Source organism: Astyanax mexicanus, chromosome 17 (genome assembly GCF_023375975.1).
Source record: "Astyanax mexicanus isolate ESR-SI-001 chromosome 17, AstMex3_surface, whole genome shotgun sequence".
NCBI lineage: Eukaryota > Metazoa > Chordata > Actinopteri > Characiformes > Acestrorhamphidae > Astyanax > Astyanax mexicanus.
The window spans coordinates 993,867-1,019,197 of NC_064424.1; the positions used below are offsets into that span (position 1 = coordinate 993,867).

The 25,331-nt window shown below is 38.5% G+C and overlaps 1 protein-coding gene across 2 annotated transcripts in view; it reads left to right on the forward strand.

Annotated features, from left to right (window-relative positions):
- Positions 1-776: 776 nt before the first annotated feature.
- Positions 777-25,331, forward strand: part of mtmr1b (myotubularin related protein 1b) — a 34,591-nt gene continuing 10,036 nt past the window's right edge. Inside the window, exons 1-8 of one of the 2 annotated variants that reach the window (XM_022666506.2) lie at positions 777-1,006; positions 3,338-3,443; positions 10,319-10,387; positions 17,271-17,346; positions 17,878-17,972; positions 19,040-19,147; positions 20,324-20,425; positions 23,681-23,764. In XM_022666506.2, coding sequence (XP_022522227.2) covers positions 915-1,006; positions 3,338-3,443; positions 10,319-10,387; positions 17,271-17,346; positions 17,878-17,972; positions 19,040-19,147; positions 20,324-20,425; positions 23,681-23,764 — 732 coding nt within the window. In that variant the 5' untranslated portion in view covers positions 777-914. The remainder of the gene's footprint in view (positions 1,007-3,337; positions 3,444-10,318; positions 10,388-17,270; positions 17,347-17,877; positions 17,973-19,039; positions 19,148-20,323; positions 20,426-23,680; positions 23,765-25,331) is intronic. The other variant, XM_022666507.2, reaches the window with a different exon arrangement.

The following is a 25,331-nucleotide window of genomic DNA, read 5'->3' on the forward strand; positions in this document are numbered from 1 at the left end:
ATAAAATCATAGTACATGCTGGATCTGGCAGGAATGGACTTCCATAACAATCATAATTGTAGAAAAAAGAAAAATTGTCCTTCAGATTTTTTTCTTAAAAATTAAATAAATTGGATTATATTGTGGGAGAAAAAAATGCAAATCTAAAAATATAATTCCTTAAATTATGTTTGTAAAAGGCAGAATTAAGAAACTAAAAATTGGAAAAATGGATGAAAACCATTTTTATTTTTACTACATTAAATGGAAAAAGTGTTCAACTTACTTTTACATTTGTGAATTTTAAACGTTACAACGTTACAATATACTGTTACTATGCGGGGTGGTGCATTTTGGGTAATGTAGTCTAGAGTTGGGAATTCCGGCGCTTTTTTTAAAGAGACGGTTCTGTTTGTTGCTCGATTCACTAAAAAGAGCCGAATCTTTCAGTTCCCAAGTGACTTCTCAGATTTTTTTTATTTGTTGTTGTTCCTTAAATTACTTTATTAACAAATTAGATGTAAAATTCGTTAGTAATGTAAAAAAAAAACATACATTAATACATTAAATATTAAATGTTTTTATTTATTTTATATTTATATACTCAACATGGAACAAAGTGCTACACAAATAAATAAAAGTACAAATAAATAAAGTAAAAAAATAAAAAATAAAATCATACCATCTAAAATAGACCCAAAAAATCCAATATCTGTTTTGATTTAAAAATAAATAAATAAATAAAAATAATAATCAGAAGTCGACTCCTCAGGTTGTTCAGTTCAAAGAGTCGGTTCTTAGAGTCGGTTCGTTCTAGACTGAACCATCAGTACTGCAAACATTAGGAAACCCGGGCGAGAGTGGAGCCACACACACACACACACACACACTGTACACACACACACACACACTGTACTCACTCACCGGGGGAGCAGATGGAGCAGCAGGCGGGCTGCGGCGGGTCGGAGCGGGGGCTGAGCCGGGGTCCGGCGGGGTCTCGGCCGGTCAGCGCGGAGACTCTGGAGAGGTGAGAGAAGCGCAGCTCCAGAATCAGCAGCTCAGATTATGAGGTTTTGGGTAAAATAAACAGTTTTTACTGCACTTTACTGCGGTTTGCTACGTGGCTGCTGACCCTGAGGCTACAGAGTTACACACACCTTTTATTATTTTACCCCGTTCTGTAATACTAGTTTTATTTTTTATTTACTGTACACTGTTTATATGCGTGCATATTTACACTGTTTAATTATTATATAACAGCTCTCTCTCACACTGTCTGTCTGACTGTATCAGTTATCTTCTCAATGTTTACAGTCATTTTAACTGGTTACATTCATGTTTTACTCTGTTTAACTGCATCTAGCCGTCTGTCTTTCTAAAGTGTCTGTCTGTCTATGTATCTAAAGTATCTGTCTGTCTGTCTGTCTATGTATGTAAAGTATCTGTCTGTCTGTCTGTCTGTCTATGTATGTAAAGTATCTGTCTGTCTAAAGAGTCTATCTGTTTGTCTGTCTATGTATGTAAAGTATCTGTCTGTCTGTCTGTCTATGTATGTAAAGTATCTGTCTGTCTGTCTGTCTGTCTATGTATGTAAAGTATCTGTCTGTCTGTCTGTCTATGTATGTAAAGTATATGTCTGTCTCTCTGTCTGTCTATGTATCTAAAGTATCAGTCTGTCTCTCTATGTATGTAAAGTATCTGTCTGTCTAAAGAGTCTATCTGTCTGTCTTTCTATGTATCTAAAGTATATGTCTGTCTGTCTGTCTTTCTATGTATGTAAAGTATATGTCTGCCTATGTATGTAAAGTATTGGTCCGTCTGTCTGTCTATGTATCTAAAGTATATGTCTGTCTGTCTGTCTTTCTATGTATGTAAAGTATCTGTCTGTCTATGTATGTAAAGTATTGGTCTGTCTGTCTGTCTATGTATCTAAAGAATCTGTCTCTGTCTAAAGTGTCTGTCTGTTTGTCTGTCTATCTGTCTATGCATGTATGTGTATTATCTGTAGTGTAATAGTAATTATTAGTGTTCAGTAGTGTTTAGTAGTGTTTAGTAGTGTTTAGTAGTGTTCAGTAGTGTTCAGTAGTGTTCAGTAGTGTTTAGTAGTGTACAGTAGTGTACAGTAGTGTACAGTAGTGTTTAGTAGTGTTCAGTAGTGTTTAGTAGTGTTTAGTAGTGTACAGTAGTGTTTAGTAGTGTTCAGTAGTGTTCAGTAGTGTTGAGTAGTGTTGAGTAGTGTTTAGTAGTGTTTAGTAGTGTACAGTAGTGTTTAGTAGTGTTCAGTAGTGTTCAGTAGTGTTTAGTAGTGTACAGTAGTGTTGAGTAGTGTTCAGTAGTGTTCAGTAGTGTACAGTAGTGTACAGTAGTGTTTAGTAGTGTACAGTAGTGTACAGTAGTGTTCAGTAGTGTTCAGTAGTGTTCAGTAGTGTTTAGTAGTGTACAGTAGTGTTCAGTAGTGTTCAGTAGTGTACAGTAGTGTACAGTAGTGTTTAGTAGTGTTCAGTAGTGTTTAGTAGTGTTTAGTAGTGTACAGTAGTGTTTAGTAGTGTTTAGTAGTGTTCAGTAGTGTTGAGTAGTGTTGAGTAGTGTTGAGTAGTGTTTAGTAGTGTTTAGTAGTGTTCAGTAGTGTTCAGTAGTGTTTAGTAGTGTACAGTAGTGTTGAGTAGTGTTTAGTAGTGTTTAGTAGTGTTTAGTAGTGTTCAGTAGTGTTTAGTAGTGTACAGTAGTGTTCAGTAGTGTTGAGTAGTGTTGAGTAGTGTTTAGTAGTGTACAGTAGTGTTTAGTAGTGTTTAGTAGTGTTTAGTAGTGTTCAGTAGTGTTTAGTAGTGTTTAGTAGTGTTTAGTAGTGTACAGTAGTGTTTAGTACTGTTTAGTAGTGTTTAGTAGTGTTGAGTAGTGTTTAGTAGTGTTTAGTAGTGTTCAGTAGTGTTGAGTAGTGTTGAGTAGTGTTGAGTAGTGTTTAGTAGTGTTTAGTAGTGTACAGTAGTGTTTAGTAGTGTTTAGTAGTGTTTAGTAGTGTTTAGTAGTGTTCAGTAGTGTTTAGTAGTGTTTAGTAGTGTACAGTAGTGTTTAGTACTGTTTAGTAGTGTTTAGTAGTGTACAGTAGTGTTGAGTAGTGTTGAGTAGTGTTTAGTTGTGTTCAGTAGTGTTCAGTAGTGTTCAGTAGTGTTCAGTAGTGTTCAGTAGTGTTCAGTAGTGTTTAGTAGTGTACAGTAGTGTTGAGTAGTGTTGAGTAGTGTTGAGTAGTGTTTAGTAGTGTTGAGTAGTGTTGAGTAGTGTTTAGTAGTGTACAGTAGTGTTCAGTAGTGTTGAGTAGTGTACAGTAGTGTTGAGTAGTGCTGTGTGTGTGTGTGTTCAGTCCGTCAGGTGCTCATGTTGAGTGGTGTAAGCAGCTCATCGCAGCGACGATGTCCAGTCAGATCTCAGGACCCGTCGCTTCAGACACCATCTCTCGAGATTATAAGGTCAGCACCTGATACAACAGTGCTTCTTCATCCTCTACCTCACTCTACTTCACTCTACCACACTCTACCTCACTCTACCACACTCTACCTCACTCTAAACTCGCTCTACCTCACTCTAAACTCGCTCTACCTCGCTCTACCTCACTCTACCTCACTCTACATCACTATAAACTCACTCTACCTCACTCTACCTCACTCTAAACTCACTCTACCTCACTCTACCTCACTCTACCTCACTCTACACTCACTCTACACTCACTCTACACTCACTCTACATCACTCTAAACTCACTCTACCTCACTCTAAACTCACTCTACCTCACTCTACCTCACTCTAAACTCACTCTACCTCACTCTACACTCACTCTACATCACTCTAAACTCACTCTACCTCACTCTAAACTCACTCTACCTCACTCTACACTCACTCTACATCACTCTAAACTCACTCTACCTCACTCTAAACTCACTCTACCTCACTCTACCTCACTCTACCTCACTCTACCTCACTCTACCTCACTCTAAACTCACTCTACCTCACTCTACCTCACTCTAAACTCACTCTACCTCACTCTACACTCACTCTACATCACTCTACACTCACTCTACATCACTCCAAACTCACTCTACCTCACTCTAAACTCACTCTACCTCACTCTACCTCACTCTAAACTCACTCTACCCTCACTCTACCTTACTCTAAACTCACTCTACCTCACTCTAAACTCACTCTACCTCACTTTACCTCACTCTAAACTCACTCTAAACTCACTCTACCTCATTCTAAATCACCCTAAACTTACTCTACCTCACTCTACATCACTCTAAACTCACTCTACCTCACTCTAAACCCACTCTACCTCATTCTAAATCACTCTAAACTTACTCTACCTCACTCTACATCACTCTAAACTCACTCTACCTCACTCTAAACCCACTCTACCTCATTCTAAATCACTCTAAACTTACTCTACCTCACTCTACATCACTCTAAACTCATTCTACCTCACTCTAAACTCACTCTAAACTCACTCTAAACTCACTCTACCTCACTCTACCTCACTCTACCTCACTCTACATCACTCTAAACTCACTTTACCTCACTCTAAACTCACTCTGCCTCATTCTAAATCACCCTAAACTTACTCTACCTCACTCTACATCACTCTAAACTCACTCTACCACACTCTAACCTCACTTTACCTCACTCTAAACTCACTCTACCTCACTTTATCATACTATAACTCACTCTATCTTACTCTAAACTCACTCTAAATTCACTCTACCTCACTTTATCTCACTCTAAACTCACTCTACCTCACTCTACATCACTCTAAACTCACACTACCTCACTCTAAACTCACACTACCTCACTCTAAACTCACTCTACCTCACTCTAAACTCACTCTTATCTCACTATTACTTCACGCTATCACTCTCTTACTTTATCTCACTTTGCATCCCTCTACCTCACTCTAACCTCATTTTACCTCACACTTATCTCACCATTATCTCACTCTAACCTCACACTAACTTCATCTTACCCCACTCTACCTCACACTAACCTCACTCTTACTTGACTCTATCATCAATTTACCTAATTTTCTTACTCTACCTTGCTTTGCATCACTCTACCTCACTCTAACCTCACTATTATCTTACACTTACTTCACTCTACTTTATTCTAACCTCACCTCACTCTACCTCACTTTACCTCACTCTAACCTCACTCTACCTCACTCTAACCTCGCTTAACCTAACTTTGCATCACTCTACCTCACGCTAAGCTCACTTTGCATCATTCTGCCTCACTCTAACCTTGCTTTACCTCACTCTAACCTCACTGTACCCTACTCTAAACTCACTCTGACTAACTCTTATCTCACTCTATCATTACTTTACCTCACTCTCTTACTTTACCTTGCTTTGCATCACTTTAACCTCCCTATTACCTCACTCTTAGTTCACTCTATCATCATTTTACCTCTCTACTACCTCACTATTACCTTACTCTAACTTTACTCTACCTCACTTTGCATCTCTTTACCTCATTCTTACTTCACTCTATCATCACTTTACCTCACTTTGCCTCACTCTACCTCACTCTGTCTCACCCTAGCTCAATGTGCCTCACTCTACCTGAGTCTAACCTAAATCTTCCTTATGTTACCTTACTTTATCTCACTTTACCTGGTTTTGCATAACTCTGTTGCTCAACTTAGTTGTATTTGCATTGTATCACTCTATCTCACTTCTTTACCCTGCATTGCATCACTCTACCTCTCTGTGCCTCAGTAGTAGAAAGAGAGAGAGGTAGAAAGAGACAGAAGAACAGAAGCAGTGTATCTGCTGAGGAAATCCATTACAGATGCTTTAAGAGCTTCCAACCACGAGAAGGATGAATTATCACAGTCTAACCCTGTGTTGTAATAACTGCATAACAGTATGAGTCATCACAGCAGTGTGAAGTGTGTTACTGAAGCGCAGCAGTAATACACACTCGCAGCGAGAGCAGCGGCTTTGTGAAAGCTTGTTTTTTGGCTGCGTTTAGCCTCACTCTGCTTCTAAACACAATTTCTATCCTCTTATGTGAGAGTCGGCTTTACTGCACACAGAGAGAGAGCAGTGCTGCCTCTTAAAGCAGAACTCCGGTGTAAAATGTACTTTTGTTGTAGTAAAACATGATAAAAAGTTCTTATCTTTGATGAATCCACACCTCCTTACTAGAATCTAAGATGAGAGCACTGATATTTAAAACAAGGCTTTAATAACTTAAAAAGTGCTTAAAAAGAAATTTATTAAAAAATTTACATCCTATAACACTACTAGCTTCAGCTCCGAGTGCCGCCATCACTGTACTGATAATAAAATAGACGTATATACACACAGATTCCGCATAGCGGAGCAGCCTGCGCCAGGAAGCAGACTATGCAGAGTCTATGTGTATATACGTCTATGTATGTTTGTCATTATCAGTACAGTGATGGCGGCGCTCGGAGCTGAAGCTAGTAGTGTTATAGGATGTAAACAGTGGTTTTTAATAAGCTTCTTTTTAAGCACTTTTTAAGTTATTAATGCCTGGTTTTAAATGTCAGGACTCTCCTCTTGGATTGTAGTAAGGAGGTGTGGAGCTACTTTGAGCTGGATAACGGTGTAAAAAGTGATTTATCAGGGTAAATTATGCCCCGTATCTCCCAGTCTGAAGGGTGTTTGTTGGATAAACTGTTAAGATTTCTGGATCTCTGAACGCTGAGGGAGAACGGAGGTGTGCTATTCATCAAAGATAAGAACTTTTTATCATGTTTTACAACAATAAAAGTACATTTTACACCAGAGTTCTCCTTTAAGACCCGTGTATACAAGCAGAACTAGCGTATGTGAACCCATTCACTCCACAAAGCACAAAAATGCAGATTTACGACCCCAGCCTCGACTGGAGTTCTCCCAGCTGCTGAGAAAGCACTCTTCTGGAGGCGCATGCTGAGTACAGTAGCTATAAAAGTTCAGATGTGGGCTGAATGTTGTGTTAATTCACTTTTAATGGCGGGTTTTAAAGGAAAGGATTATCAGTCACTGTTAAAGACAATAGCCACTTTTCTACTGCAGGGCAAAAGGGTTATTAAGGCCGTGCATATCCCCCAGAGCTGTATATCCCCTCCAACACCAGGAGGGTTAAGATGCAGCATTGCCGAGTAGCATCACAGCGCTAACGCTCGGAGGAAAGCACAGTCACTCTGGTGGTTCTGATACATCAGCTCACAGACGCAGCCTTGTGCTGATCCACATCACCCTAGGAGTGATGAGGGGAAAGAGAAGAGCGTCATCTACTGTACTGTACCCACCCAGAGAGATCAAGGACAACTGTGCTCTCTCAGGGCTCTGGCAGCTGATGGCAAGCTGCATGACAGGGATTCGAACCATAGTCGCAGTGCTTTAGACCGCTGGACCACTCGATGCCCTTATATTTGCTGCATGGTTTAATCCGGACTAACACATGCAGTGTGTCTTGTGGTTGGCATCTTTGTATCTTAACTTGTGAAACAGAGCTAGCTAGATGCTAACTAACTACACTAAGTGCAAACAAAAGCAAGTCTTAACGATGTGATGATGTTATTCCTCATTTAAAGTAAGAACATCATAAGTTTATGTAATTTCTTTGGTCGTTAACCTTTTATTTGCGACCAGATCTCACTGATCAATTGCCAATCTGATCAACACTCGATACACTTTTATCAGAATCACATTTTCCAGCAATAGAAATAATTATTGACATAAAAACATATATGCTGTGATTACAGTTACCAGCACAGCTGAGTTTAAAATGCTGGTTTATAACTGGTAAATGCTGACCATCTAATTGCCCGATTTTTAAAATGTATTTATTCTTTTTAGTTTGGAAGAACTTTTTAGTTCTTTTTAGTTTGTTATCTGTCTTATTCACTAGCCTGCCACTCTGTGAATCCTTTAAACGAGTCTGCATGTCTTTTCTTAAAGATGCTTCGCTGTTTGGAATGTGGTGTTGTTTCTTTGGTTTGCACAGGTTTAAAACATCTTTTGAAGACTGATTTAGATGTGAAATCTTTTGCAAGCTGAGGATGATGGGTAAAACTGCTGGTATTAGTTAGAAGTAGTGCCTGACTTTCTTTTCTAACTCGCAGAATACGCTGCCCTGCAGGGACGGGGGAGAAAGCTGTGTGCTGCACTCTGCCCCCCTGTGGCACTTATTGGAAAACCACTCTTATTTTAAAATGGGCTCATTCTTAAAGTATATGTACTAACTAAATGGGATATTGTACTGTAATTAATCAGTATACCATGCAACACCATGTCTGGGCTCGTCCAGCCCGGGTTGTGAGCACTCCGTGCCGAACCGTGTTAATGTGGAAAACCCACCCGAACCGCTCAGCCCTGCAGCAGAAAAGCGCCCGTGATCCGTCAGCACTTTCACTGGTTCTGGACTTGTTTTAGATTTGTATCCCGTTTTTGTCTTGGAAAACTAAACAGATTTTTGGTGCAGACCTCCCCTGCTCTCCCTCGGTACAGCATGTTTAACAGTGTGGTTTACAGCAGGCCTGTGACGACCTGGAAAACATATGGCAGTCTGAACAGCGAGGAGCTGTAAAACCAATCAGAAGTAAAAACAGAAGCTCTGAACCTGAGAAAACATGTAGTGGGATGTGAAACGCACTAGAACTGAGTTGACAGTTTCTGTCTTGTGTCGGGACGTACTATTAAAAGCACAGTTGGTAGTTTTACAGTAGGTGTGTACAATGTTATTATTATAAAATATAATACAATAATATCACACATAAAAAAATATATATTTTAGGGGTGGGCGATATGGCTCTAAAATAATATCACGGTATTTCATGGTATTTTCATGATAACGATACTTTTGGCGATATGACAAAACACTGAATTAGAAAAATTATTTAGAATTTTATTATTGCATGCAATATAATATGGCTAACTGAGATATTTAAAAAAATAATTTTATCAGATTTGTAACAAAAGTAAATGATCCAGAATGTCGTGATACTAGTAATGCACTCCAAATATCTCCATATATCCAGGATTAAAGTAAAATAAATGATACTGGACTGATATAATCTGTCTCTACTAGATATATATTGGGAAATAAGAAATGTGTGAATTGTTCTTTTGCTAAAAACAGCAAAAAAGTAGAACCCTGATGTGATAATTAGGGGTAGGTGATATGGCACCATATTTAAAGGTATAATATAATTCACGATATTCAACATTTTTGGCGATATTATCACCAACGATACGATATGGCACACCCCTAATACAATTTGAAACAATAAAATAAAAATATTGTGATAATGTTCTTTCTTCAAAGCAGTCCGTAATTTACCGTGAAACTTTAAGTGTAATTTGCGTTGTTGTTAGTTCATACTGTAGGTCATCGTAGGGGAGGAGCAAAGAATCTGACACTCATAGCTATTGGTCAGCATCGGGGAGCATGACGCAGAGCATGTCAAACTAGACGATAAAATACCCCAAAAAATTCTAACATGCTGTTAGACGGGCATCATAAAAATTGATTATAATTTTTTGACTATAAAAATTAAGAAAAAAAGAAATACATAGAAGTATCTTGAACTAAAATCCCATGAAAATAACATCCAGTCTGTGTGAATGTTTCCTATAATATACTTTGTAATTTTTAGTTTAAGATAAGATAAGATAATCCTTTATTAATCCCACAATGGGGAAATTTGCAATTTTACAGCAGTACAGAGGAAAGAACAGAGAAACAGGTCAGGAAAATATATAAACAAATAATGATAAATCTATATATAAAAAAACTACTACAGGAAATATATAAAAGATACTTAAAAATATATATATAATAAGAATACATATATACATCTAGTGCATAGAGATATGATTATGGTAGGGTGGACCAGTATTATTGCACAAAGAGTAACAGTGAATAAATATCAAATAAATAGTAGATAAAAAGGTGAGAAAATATAGGTAATATATTCGCAACTATTCAACTAATCGAACAAATAATCTGCAGATTAGTCGACTATTAAAATAGTCATTAGTTGCAGCCTTATTGTGAATAAGTGCTCATTTGGAACGCAGCCTGACTCTGTTTTCCACAGAAAGTCTCATTCTGAAACTCTACGACTTCTGACATTTGGTCCTCTGTTCCTCATTGTGTACTCTCGCTGTGATGCGTCAGATGTTCCTGAAGAGTCTGAATGGTCCTCACTGTCCTCACTGTCCTCGGGCTGTGTGGGACAGTCTGTTGAGCGATTTCTGAAACTGTCCTTCCGTCTTTTGTTCTCTCTCTTCTTCCTTTGGTCTGTTTTTTTCCTGTTGTTTTGCCGTTTTCCACTGTAGGCTGACTGTGATGTTGGCATTAAAGGATATCTCTTGGACGGAGATCCTCAGAACACACCCTCTTCCTTGGCAAGTCTCTCTGAATGTGTGTGTGTGTGTGTGTGTGTGTGTGTGTGTTTGTTGTCTGTCCGTGTGTATTTCCCCACACTCAGACCTGGATGTCCTAAAAATTTAACCAAATGTTGCTTTTGATCGAAAAGTTACAGAAAAGTTTGAATAAACAGTCATACAGATATAATACTCATTAGGGGTGGGCAATATGGCTCTAAAATAATATCACGATATTTCGGGGTATTTCTTGCGATAACGATATACTTGGTGATATAGGAAAACAGAAAAATAATTAATTAATTTCAGGAATATAGTATAATAGTATAACAGAATAATCATAATGTGGCAAAATAAATAATATAGCATAAAATAATATAATGCAGCAAATAATATTGCAGAATATTTAGTGCATGCATATAAACTGCAAACTAAAACAATTATACAATAAATACACCTAAAGCTTCACAGTAAATAATAGACTACTTTTAAGACAGAACATCTCTATTATCACGATATGGATTTTTAATATCATGATATTTCTGTGTCGCGATATATTGTATACGATATAATATTGCCCACCCCTAATACTCATAGAGCATCAGAACAAACAGCAGAACCTATCCTGTCTAAGTGTTCTAACCAGTGCAGTGCCATTAACCTGTCATCAACCATCAGTGAGTAATCCAGCTTGGAAAAACAGTTCATTTTTCGTTTCTCACCTAAGCTTCAACCCTATAGCTAACCCAGTCTAACACTAACGCTAAGGTCGGCTGCTATGTCCGTTAGCATTGTAGCTTTAAACCTGGGTAAGTCTGGCTGTTAGCATCACGGCTAACATACTATTTCCACACTTCACAGATTGATTGATGATCTGAGGAGCATCTCATACAGTGAGAGTCAGTCACTCCTAGTAGTGATAGCAGGATCACTAACAGTGATCTCAGTGATCTGTGCAAAACATCCTGTAGCTCTACACTCTGCAAATTTCTCTTTTATGGGTTTTTTTATCCTCTGTGATTTTATTCCCGTCCAGAACGATCATGTTCGTGTTTTTCTCAGACGTCCTCTGAGAAAATTACAGGCTGAATTATTTACTGTTTTTCTCTGAACTCCGTGCTCCTCCGCTAATTTTAGTCCCGTCCGGACGCACATCTCTGAGTTTCATCTCACTGCCGCACACCGTAGTTACTCTTAAACACTTTGGTCACATGTTTCCACGGAGATCCACGTTAAAAAACACAACAGCGAATGGAAATGGAGGAGCTACTGAACGCCGCAATGTCAAAAAAAAGCCTAAAAACTCACTGATCCTCCTGTTTTTTACAATTGCAGTCCAGATGCAGGAATTTTATCACTGAGTAGAAAGCCCCATCCAGATTGGATTAGTTTCCAGGGGGGTGTCTGTGTAAAATATTTTACACTTTTACTATTTAGTGATAAGACTCCTGCATTTGGACTGCAACTGAAAAAAACAGGAGGATCAGTGAGTTTTTAGGCTTTCTCTGTCACATGAAATCAGTAGCTTTCAGTGTTCAGTAGCTCCTCCATTTCCACTCACTGTTCTGTTTTTTTTTTAATGCGGATCTCCGTGGAAACCATGGCGCGCCCAAAGTGTAGTTACGGTGCGCGGCAGTGGACAAATATCTATTTGATTAGACGTGAGGAGATGAAACTCAGAGATGTGCGTCCCGACAGGATTAAAATTAGCGGAGGAGCACGGAGTTCAGAGAAAAACAGTAGATAATTCAGCCTGTAATTTTCTCAGAGGACGTCTGAGAAAAACACCTACATGATCGTTCTGGACGGGAATAAAATCACAGAAAATTACGTCAGAACCCCCTGGGATTCTCTTATTTTTAATCAGTTGAGCGTAATGTAGTCATGCAACCACCAGATGGTACAGGCAGTGTCTCTATATGAGGACAAATGGTTAAAATTTTTTAAAAATGCAGAATCATGATGCAGAAATGCAGAAATGTAATGTCCTAATAAGAGGACAAAAGGTCTCAAGAGGATATATTATATAATCTGTCGTACTTCTCTAAGCTCCAGCATGCAGTCTCTCTGTATCTCTGGTGTTAATAATGTGTACGGAGCTGCAGGGCGTCGCTGTGTGCCGGACAGTGACATCTCCGCTCCGGCCCCTGATGAACAGAGAGGCTGATTCTCCTCAGTGTTCTTCAGGCTGTGAGGTTTGGCAAAAAGCTTGCTGGTTGTGGGCGGGGTCGTCCTCCGAGTCTCTCGCTCATCTGTTGAGTCTCCGCTGGGTCTCTGCAGCAGAACCGAGTGATCTGGACTCATATGAATCCAGTCTTTCATAATTACTGTTCTGCTCTGAGACCAGATTCCACCCCGAACGCGTCTACACTCTACACTTTATAATAGTGCTGTCAACGAACGAGCGAGCAAACAATCGATGATTATTTACATTGTAGATTCTCACTGAAGCATCAAAACTATGAATGAACACATGTGGAGTTTTATGTTCTTAATAAAAAATGAGCTGAACCTCCACAGTCACCGGACCTGAACCCAATCCAGATGGTTTGGGGTGAGCTGGAGCACAGAGTGAAGAAGACAAAGGAGCAACAAGTGCTAATAAACACCTCTGGGAACTCCTTCCTTCCTTCAAGACTGCTGGAAAACTTTTCATTTCAGGTGGCCACCTCTTAAATGAAGCTCATTGAGAGAATGATGCCAAGAGTGTGCAAAGCAGTAATCAGAGCAAAGGGGGCTATTTTGAAGAAATTAGAATATAAAACATGTTTTTTTTTAGTTATTTCACCTTTTTTTATTAAGTACATAAAACTCCACGTGTTCATTCATAGTTTTGATGCTTCAGTGAGAATCTACAATGTAAATATCAGTCATGAAAATGAAAACGCATTGAAAAAGAGAAGGTGTGTCCAAACTTTTGGCCTGTACTGTAGATAGGTCACTTTATGGACACACACCCATCCCTTATATATATATATATATATAAATGTAATGCTTTATATTATTGTTTTTTATATGTATCATTATATCTTATCCTTCTTTTGTAACTTTTGTGTACAGAATAAATAAGGTATAAAGAAAGCAGGTATCAGCAGATACGACCATATCAAAAAATAAAAACCTGTGCAAGTATTATATTGTATTTAGTAGAATGCAAAAGTGTCCAGTAGTGCGAATGTACAGGGTGTACAGTAAAGTGTCAAATAGAGTCCTGGAGAGTAAATATAAAGGATGTACAGTAAAGTAATAAGTGTAGATGTACATGTTGAACAGTGAGAAAAAAAACAAACGAAACATATTTACACAATTTTTAATTGAGATATAACCATATTCTACCATTTCTACCATAATTCATGCCTAGTGAAGTATTTTCACTAATGCTGAGTTCAGGATTATAGTTTATTTATGTTAAAATATGGATGAATTCTTTCCAATATATTGAAAGTTTAGGGGATCTTGGGATCTTACTTCCATGCACAGGGCGCATCGGGATGCTCATTGCTATCTTACACCCCACCAACAGTTTATTTTTATTGCCAGAGGACTATTAATACTTTATTTGGTGTCTAGGCGTATGTCTTGGTGTGTGTGTGTGTGTGTGTGTGTGTGTGTGATGATTAGAACACCGATGTATTACGTGACCCGGCATGTCTGGAGAATTGAGCACAGGTGAATTATGGGAAATGGAGTCCGTCTCAATAGAACTAGAGTCTAGTCTAGAGTGGAGTAATTACAAAAGCTACACCTAGACTTCCTAAGCCTGGGTTTGTTAGGAGCTTTATAACCACTACTGAACAAAATCCTAATGTTAGACGAAACACTGTTTAACAATGTTTATGGCTTAAAATAAAATAATCTTTTCACTTATTTAGTCATAAAATGACAACCGTATATTTGACCACATGAATTTCTGGGGTGATATATTGTCCATTATACAACAGTTAGTTCCGACCTCACAATCTGATTGGTTGAGAAGTGTTCTAGCCGTGCTGATATTTGTGATAACATCACGGCCTTCTCACACTAAACCTGTATCACTCCGCCGACGCGTTGCCGAATAACAGCGTATTTATATACACAGTATATATCCCGCAGCGCTGGATGTCTTTTGTGGAAAAAAGGGAAGGAAAATCGCTCGGCTAATACCGTCTGACAGCCATAACGCTAACTTAACCAGCCAGGCTAGGCTAAGCTAAGCTAAGTTAATGCTGAGCAAAAGCAAGCTACGCTAACCTAACCACAGTCCAGCCGGCTAGCTAAAACCAACACCACCCAGCAAAATAAGCAGAAATGCTCAAAAACGCGCAGCGTTCACCTGAAGACGACTCCACGGAGCAGGAGAGGAGAGTATTAGCGTTATTTCACGCTCCTAACGTTACCATCTTCACTTATTCACAATTTTGATTTCCAGCTAACGTTCGTGGTGTTAGTCTGTATGAACCAAACACCGTTTTGTAGTTAAGTTTCAGTTCTGTTACAGTTGTGGTGGAACTACTTTTTGGCGGAAGGCACAGTCCATAATAATAATAATAATAATAATAATAATAATAATAATAATAATAATAATAATAAACTTTATTTATATAGCACCTTTCATACATAAAAATGCAGCTCAAAGTGCTTCACAATAAAATTAAATAAATCAGCAAAATGTAAAAGTAATATAATAAAATAGTAGGAAATAAGACATTTATGTTAGAATCAAATATAAAATAAAATAGGTTTAAACAAAAATTATAAAATAAGGATAAGAACAGCACAAACATTAAACACAAAAAAATTAAGTATAAGGGAAACAGAACTAGTAAAAAGCTAAACTAAAAAGGAACGTTTTTAGCTGCCTTTTAAAACTAGTGACACTCGATGCCTGACGAATATTAATTGTAAAGAGTTCCATATTTTTGGGGCATAAAAACAGAAAGCTGCTTCACCCGGTCTTACTGTGATTCATTCTGGGAATGTTTAATAGAGCAGCTCCTGATGATCTTAACATGTGATTTGGAACATATTCTGTCTGGCAATCAGAGATGATTGTAGGTGCTAACCCATTAAGAGATTTATAAACCAGTAAAAGAATTTTATTCATTTTGTAAAAAAAATAAACTGTTGTATAAAAGCAATAGAACACGAGAGAGAGTGTGTTATCACCAATAACATCACGGCTGTGATGATCTACAGTACTCGCCTTTGGGTGATGTTATTCGTGATAACACACTCCCTCTCGTGTTCTATTGCTTAAATACAATATATGGATATGTTGACGGGTCTAGAACAGACAGACGTCTGATTACTAGACAGAGCTCTAGACAGCAGTGTGGGATTTTCCTCAGGAAGCAGGAGAACAGTGAGGAACGGGAGTGGCTCAGAGGGAAACCTCATGTGCTATATTCTCATATATAACCAGTCATTAGCTAAACCAGATATATTTTAGTGAGCTGGAGACTTCACTCTAGAAACACTCGGCTGGTGTGTGTGTGTGTGTGTGTGTGTGTGTGTGTGTGTGTGTGTGGTGTTACAGTAATTTCGTAAGGAATGCTTCCTCATTTTTCATGCTCACGCCCATATTTCACTAATTGTTATTGTGTGTGTGTGTGTGTGTGTGTGTGTGTGTGTGTGTGTGTGTGTGCACTGACTCGCTGTGCTGTGGGAGTGTGTTCAGTTGTCTTCAGCTCCATTAATTTTCATTCCATTGTATCTGTGAATGCAATACAGATTACTTACACTAACATCAAGCATAACATTATGACCACCTTCTTTTTTTCAGCTCCACTGATCATATACAGCTCTGTAAATGAAGGTCGCACTTCAGTTTCTGAATCAGTTTCTGAATCAGTTTCTCTGATTTTGTTATTTATAGGTTTATGTTTGAGTAAAATGAACATTGTTGTTTTATTCTATAAACTACAGACAACATTTCTCCCAAATTACAAATAAAAATATTCTCATTTAGAGCATTTATTTACAGAAAATGAGAAATGACTGAAATAACAAAAAAGATGCAGAACTTTCAGACCTCAAATAATGCAAAGAAAACAAGTTCATATTCATAAAGTTTTAAGAGTTCAGAAATAATCAATATTTGGTGGAATAACCCTGGTTTTTAATCACAGTTTTTTTCATGCATCTTGGCGTGTTCAGGGCTGAGTCCTGTGGGCATTGTCCTGTGGGCGGCATGCTCTGGGCGTTGTCTTGTGGGTGATGTCCTGTGGGCGATGTCCTGTGTGTGGTTTCCTGAGGGCAGTATCCTATGGGCAGCATCCTTGGGGCAGTGCCCTGTGCTCATTGTCCTGTGAGTATCATCCTCAGGGCAGCATCCTGTGGGCACCAACCTCACAGTAGCGTCCTGTGGGCAGCATTCTGAGGGCATTGTCCTGTGGGCATTGTCCTGTGGGCATTGTCCTGTGGGCGTTGTCCTGTGGGCGTTGTCCTGTGGGCGTTGTCCTGAGGGCATTGTCCTGTGGGCATTGTCCTGTGGGCAACGTCCTTTGGGTGTTTTCCTGTGGGCGGTGTCTTGTGGGCAGTGTCCTGTAGGCAGTGTTCTGTGGACAGTGTCCTGTAGGCAGTGTCCTGTAGGCAGTGTCCTGTAGGCAGTGTTCTGTGGACAGTGTCCTGTAGGCAGTGTCCTGTAGGCAGTGTCCTGTAGGCAGTGTCCTGTGGACAGTGTCCTGTAGGCAGTGTCCTGTTGGCTGTGTCCTGTAGGCAGTGTCCTTTGGGCACAGTGAATAGCATCTAACAGGGAATCGCTTCTGATAATTAGTAGTACAGTTTCCCCATAAATGTAGATGTTCTTTGTGTGTGTGTGTGTGTGTGTGTAAATGATCATTAAGTCTAATTGGTGTGTGTGTGTGTGTGTAAATGATCATTAAGTCTAATTGGTGTGTGTGTGTGTGTGTGTGTGTGTAAGGCTCTGCGGGAGGGTAATAAACAGGCTCAGCTGGAGGAAGCTCCTCGTGTTCCCGGGGAGATCATCAAAGCTATAGGTAAGATTATTACATTACTGTGATAATCATGAATAATTATAATCATTATCATGCTAATATTTGTAATTATTAATATAATCAGGCTGTGAGCCTCTGCTACCTTCATGTTCCCCATAATTATAAATAACTTTGCTTAATTGTATTATCCTGCAATAATTATATAATTTTCAATGATTTAATGCAGATGATCTAGTGATCTAGGAGGGTGATATGGCCCTAAAATAATATCACAATATTTCAGATTGCTAAAGTGGGGAATATTAAGTGCTGTACATAAACAGCAAATATAAATAATCATATAAAATATATATATTTATAATTCTTTTTTGTTTCAGAAATTATAATAATATTATTGTGTATTCACTGAAAGGGTCCTATTTTAGTGAATCGTGCTCCGTGCAGCTTGATTTAGAAAGTGTCAGTATGTTTTTGCTATCGTAACGACGGGAAAAGTACACCGTGCACAACTCAAAATGCAAATCAAAAGTCATGTACTAATTATCTTAATGCAGATGTTCTTTCTGTTTACAGCTAAAGATGTGATGTACATCTGTCCGTTCTCTGGAGCTGTTAGTGGTACTCTCACCATCACCGACTACAAGCTGTACTTTAAAAGCCTGGCGCGGGTAAGCCTCCTACCATCCTGTTCCTAAAGAGCATCCTGAAATAAGATACCTCGTAAACCACCACCATGCTAATCATTGCTAATCACTGCAGTGCTGAGAATAAACACCCACCACCCAAATAATAATAGCTAATGTTTTAGTCAAAACCGGGGCCGGGAAAAAACGAGACGAAGAACGAGACAAGATTAAGATTTAACGATCTCATTCCATCCGGTGATCCGGTTTAACACTGCTTTAGTCCGGTGGAGGAGTGTCCAGGGGTAGTCCAGGTCTACGATTTGAATTAGCCAATAGCCTGCAAGTGTGTATGTGTGTGTATGAAGATACAGCCTGCACTTCCATAGACGTGTCCCGTCGTTCCGGCACGTGTGCCGTGAGGTCACCGCGTTTGTAGTTTCGTAAAGTGCTGGGGATTGTAGTCTTTGGGCCCATAGTCTCTCCCATGCTGAGCTGGAATAACGGGAGGCACAGAACGAGACAATGTCTTAATATTTATCTTATCATTTAGTTCTGTTCAGTAATAAATAAAAACTGTGACACTTTGATAAATGTGGTTTGAAGAGAAAGAAAATACAAAAAGATTAATACATAAATGTGTATATATATATATATTATGTTTTTTGTTTTTTTTTGTTGTTCCTTAAAATTTAAAAATTAATCTGCATTTAATCTGAGTACCCTGGGAATATTTTATGTGGAAATAAGTTTATAATTGTATTTGATAGATATGTTAACCACTAATACACGTTTAATAATCACAATTTGCAATCGCAATATTCTGTGTAAAATCGCAATGAGATATTTTGCCCAAATTGTGCAGCCCTAGTCTCTGTGGTGGTTTTCTCTCCTGTGGGTTTTGAGTATTGAAGAACAAAAAAAGAGGAAAATATTGAAGTATACAGAAAAACACAAACATAACTACAGTCTGGAATTATTACACAACTACAGAGTGAAATTTATAAGATAAAGATATATAGGATAAAGGAATAATGTGTGTAGAAATAAGTAAATGAGAGTTCTAGAGTTAATGCTGTGTGTTAACCGGGGGTTCTCTCTGGGTTCTGAAGGATCCACCGTTTGTTCTGGATGTGAATCTGGGAGCTGTTAGCAGATTAGAGACGATTGGAGTTCAGAGTCACGGAGAAAACACCCGAGGCCTCGAGATCGTCTGTAAAGTAAGAGTCTCTCTCTCTCTCTTTCTTGCTTTCTTTCTCTCTATCTCTCGCTGTTTTGCTTTATTTTTCTTTCTTTGTGTCACACTGCCCTTTTCTCTCTCTCTCTCTCTCTCTCTCTCTCTCTCTCTCTCTCTTTTTGGCTTTCTTTTTCTATCTCTCTCTGTCTCTCTTTCTTGCTTTATTTTTCTTTCTTTGTGTCACTCTTTCTCTCTCTCTCTATCTGTCTCTCTCTCTCTCTTTCTTGCTTTCTTTCTCTCTATCTCTCTCTGTCTTGCTTTATTTTTCTTTCTTTGTGTCACTCTGCCTTTCTCTCTCTCTCTCTCTCTCTCTCTCTCTCTTTCTGCTTTCTTTTTCTCTCTGTCTCTTTCTTGTTTTATTTTTCTTTATTTCTGTCACTCTTTCTTTCCCTCTCTATCTGTCTCTCTCTTTCTTGTTTTATTTTCTTTATTTCTGTCACTCTTTCTTTCCCTCTCTATCTGTCTGTCTCTCTCTCTCTCTTTCTTGCTTAGTTTTTTTCTTTGTGTCACTCTGCCTTTCTCTCTCTCTTTCTGCTTTCTTTTTTTCCCTGTCTCTCTTTTTGGTTTTATTTTTCGTTCTTTATGTCACTCTTTCTCTCTGTCTCGCTTTATTTTTATTTCTTTCTGTGTCACTCTGTCTCTCTGTCTCTCTCTGTGTCTCTTTCTTGCTTTCTTTTTCTCGATCTCCATGTCTCACTCTTTCTCTGTCTCTTTCTCTCTCTCTCTCAGTTCAGGTTTAGGTTTTATTGTCATGACTGTTACAATAAAATTGTTGCCAAAACACTCAAACATCAAAATGTGAAACTGTGAAACATTGATGTCAGAAACAATAATCAATTTCTACTATTCAGTGTGTTTTCTTCTTTTTATATATATATTTTTTTACATTGTAAATATTAGGGACTATATTAAAGCTCTACAGAAACACATGCTAAATTATTTTATTAAACGTTAAAAAGCATTAAATAAACCAGAATGTGTTTCATACTTTAGATTCTTTGAAGTACTATGTAATGTATAATGTATGTGTCCCTTAATCATATTTATATTTTTAATATTAATCTATAATGTAAGAAACACAGTAAATAAAGAAATAAAGCATAAAAACATTGAATGAGAATTCAGATGTTTGATTGGTGCTTTACTTCTATGTTTATAGGATCTGAGAAACCCGAGATTTGCCTATAAAAAGCAGGAACAAAGTAAACTGGAGATTTTTGAGATGTTGTCCAAGTATGCCTTCCCTCTCTCACACAACATGGTAAGACCTACAGCACTATTTACACCATTTACATGCTGATTATAATCTGATTAATCTGATCTATACTGCAGAATATAGAGCTGGTCAGTAATCCAATCAGATACGATGCGTTTATATGAACTTGTGTAATCAGATATTGGAAAATCTTAGTTTATTACCGCTATCACATCCCCTAATTATCACATAATATTACTTTTTTACTGTTTTTATCAAAAGAAAAATTCACACTGTTCTCATTTCTCATTATATATCTACTAGAGACTAAGAGATTATATCTGTTCAGTATCATTTATTTTACTTTAATCCTGGATATATGGAGATATTTGGAGTGCATGATTATTATTATTAGTATCATGACTGATCATTCTGGATCACTGACTTCTGTTACAAATCTGATAAAATTTGATGTATTTTTTATAGTTAAATCATATCGTATGCAATATTAAAATGTAATTTTCATTTTGTTGCAGTAGAGTATTCTTGAAATATATATATATTTTTTTAATTTAGCATTTCAGCATATCGCCAAGAGTATCGTTATCACAAAAATACCATAAAATATTGTGATAATATTTTAGGACCATATCGCCCAAACAAGGTAAACACTTGATTAAAATGTAATGATTTTTACTAAAGCAGAATATTATTTTATGGAATAAAAAGCTATTTTTATTAATAATATCATTACCATAGATCACCAGTAGTAGATTTAGTGATGTGTACATGTATAAATTATATATATAATATTCTAACAGGCACAATATATCCTGACATAATCTTATCATGATTTATTACTGATAATAACAGTATTCTGTCTTGAAAACAGTCTATTATTTAGTGTAAAGCTTTAAGGGTACAGTTTACTGCATATACATGTATATGCATGCACTAAATATTTAGTATTTTAAATATTTAGTAAATGCACTAAGCATTTTCAGTATTTTGCGAGATTTTAATGATTTTTTATTCTGTTTAATTAAGTTGGCTTGTCAAAGCCAACTTACTGTTCTTCTTCTTCTTATTATTATTATTATTATTATTATTCTACGCTAAAATTTGGTAGAACCCATAACCACTTGAGTTGCTCGTGCTTTTCTAAGCGATCGGAGAACCAGGGTTCTAGCACGGTTCCGTCAAAGTCACTTTTTTCCCCATAGACTTCCATTCACACTTTTTTTCAAACTGCTGTAAAAGTCACAATTTTCAAGCTAGAACCACGAGAACTTGCAGAGACGTTTCAGACGATATGCTGATCTCACCGATACAATTTACGGTTTTCGTAAAATTATCGTACGAACTTTCCCCATAGGAATGAATGGGCGGAATGTTGGCCATCTCACACACACCAGCCGATCCTGCGCACGGCCCCCCTCTCTGCCCTGCTCCTCAGTACTGTATCTGTATGGAGAAGAGACTGCTGAACACAACCCACACCAGAACCAATACAACACTACACACACACCACACCACACACCACACACCACACACACTCTACACACCACACACAGTCCACACCTCACACTACAAACACTCCACACCACACCCTACACACATTCCACACCACACACACCCCACACCAAACACACTCCACCCCACACACCACACATACCCCACACCACACACACTTCAAACCACACATACCCCACACCACACACAATCCACACCACACAAACCCCACACCACACACACTTTAAACCACACACACTCCACAGCTCACATAGCCCACACCACACACACTCCACCCCACACACACTTCATACCCCACACCACACACACTTTAAACCACACACACTCCACAGCTCACATACCCCACACCACACACACTCCACCCCACACATACCACACACAATTCACACAACACCACACACTCCACCCCACACATACCACACACAATTCACACAACACCACACACTCCACACCACGCATACCCCACACCACACACACTTTAAACCACACACACACTCGATAGCTCATATACCCCACACCACACACACTTCACACCACAAATACCCCACACCCCACACACTCCATACCACACACACACTCCACAGCTCACATACCTCACACCACGCACACTCCACCCCAAACATACCACACACTTCACACCCCACACCACACATACCCCACACTCTCCATACCACACACACTCCACAGCTCACATAGCCCACACCATACACACTCCACCCCACACACACTTCACACCACACATACCCCACACCACACACACTCCACCCCACACATACCACACACTTCACACCCCACACCACACATACCCCACACACTCCATACCACACACACACTCCACAGCTCACATACCTCACACCACACACACTCCACCCCAAACATACCACACACTTTACACCCCACACCACACATACCCCACACTCTCCATACCACACACACTCCACAGCTCACATACCCCACACCATACACACTCCACCCCACACATACCACACACACTTCACACCCCACACCACACAAACCCCACACTCTCCATACCACGCACACACTCCACAGCTCACATACCCCACACCATACACACTCCACCCCACACACACTTCACACCACACATACCCCACACCACACACACTCCACACCTGACACAAACCCCACACTCCACCACACATACACCACACCACACACACTCCACACCACACATACTCCACACACCACACCACACTCTCTACACACCACACCACACACACTCCACAACACACACACTCCACACCTGGTACACACAACTCACCCCACACTCCACCACACATACACCACACTCCACACCACATTCCAAACACACCACACCAAACACACTCCACAACCCACTCCACACCCCACACACTCCACACCCCACACACACTACACAACTATTTGACAAGTTCACGAACTTTGCCTTTTCTAGTTGTTATAGTTACATAAATTAAAACTATAACACTGATACTGTTGCATTAGTATATTCTTAAAATTAATAAAATATATAAATTGTTTTCTTATATCCCCAAGAATACAGCAAAAATATCATGATATTATTTCAGGGCAAATTATCCAATCAATTAGGGCAGATAATAATGTGCTGGTTAACCTGCAATAAACTATATTCACATCTTTATCCCCAATTATGTTATATTTAAACTAAACTACACTGAAGTATGATATAATATTTGATATTTTTATATGATATTATGTAAAAATAAATAATTATATATAATAAATATATAGTAGATTATAGATCCTGACGTATGCTCTCCTGCTCTGCAGACTCTTTTTGCCTTCAGGTACCAGGAGAAGTTTCCAGAAGATGGCTGGAAGGTGTATGATCCTGTAGCTGAATACAAGCGACAGGTATCTCACAGAGGAAATGATGTCACAGAACTTCCTGTCAGCCTGCACAGAATTATGCTGCAGTATTTTAATGCTACGTTCACACAGCAGCATGATTTATATTCATATCACGTCTGAACAATCCGTACTGATCATAACTAGTGCACTGGCGCTAAACAGCAGCGCTTCATGTTAAGTTTCCCTTTAATTTTTATCAGAATTTCTGTTTAAGAGCTATGAATGTTTTTAGTAGGGCAGCAGCTACCGATTATTTTAGCAATCGAGTACTCTACTGGAAAATCGTTTCGATTAATCGAGTAATCGAATAAAACATATTTGCTTGCGTAAAAAGCAATTAAAAAATACACAAGAGAAAACAATACATTTCACTTAATAATGAACAACTAATTGGTTGATTTTTTTTTATTCAGAACATACATTTCCAAACACAAATAAAATAAAATAAAAATAAAAATAAATAAAACATAAAATAGACATAAAATACCACAAGTAATAATTTAATAATTAATAATTTAATAAACTAAGTTAAATTATTTTAACTTACGATTTCTTGTAAGTATCAAAAATATAGGGCATTAATCAATAATTAAATAATAAAAGCATTAACATTGGCTTTATGTTGTGCTTCTCAGCTTGTAAACTGCAGAGACGTTTTGGGTAAACTCGCTAAATTCTTTTACCACTAAGTCACACACACATAGTATACAGTATTAATAATAATCAGCACAGTACTCCACAGCGCTGTCGTTCTGTTAATAAGGTACATTAATGTTAATCTTATTGATTTATTATAAGTTAAATTTACCTGCTCACTCCGCTCCAAAAACCTCCGCCTCCTCGTCCACTTCCTGCTTCCTGTTTGTGGGTGACGTAACGCTAAGAGCACTGTTTCACATTAAAAGTCCTCGCTAAATTCTGTGCTCTGCATTTAAAAATTAATTAAACAATTCTTCGAGGCACAGAAAATTAATCTATCCATTTTTTTAGTCGAGTAACTCAAATTACTCGAGTAATCATTTCACTTCTAGTTTTCAGTCTGGGATTTTTACCATTACGTTATTCTTAATTTTATACTTTAAGTAGTTTTGAAACCAGTACTTTTTTTTTTTATAATTTTATTTTAGGATTTTTCCATTTTCTCCCCAATTTAGCACAGCCAATTACCCACCCCCCTCATTAGGATGTATCACTAGTGTATGTATCACATTAGGATGTATCACTAGTGATACTCCAACACCAGGAGGGTGAAGGCTAGCACACGCCTCCTTCAAGTAGCATCACAGCGCTAACGCTCGGAGGAAGAAAGCAGCACAGCGACTCGGTTCTGATACATCAGCTCACAGACGCCCTGTGCTGCAGACATCACCCTAGGAGTGATGTGGGGAGAGAGCGCCATCTACTGTACTGTACCCACCTGGAGGGAGCAGGGACAGTTTTGCTCCATCTGAGCGCCGGCAGCTTGATGGTAAAGCTGCATGAGCGGGATTTGAACATGCGACCTCCTGCTCATAGTGGCAGCTCTTTAGACCGCTGGACCACTCAGTGCCCCAGTACTTTTTTAAACACT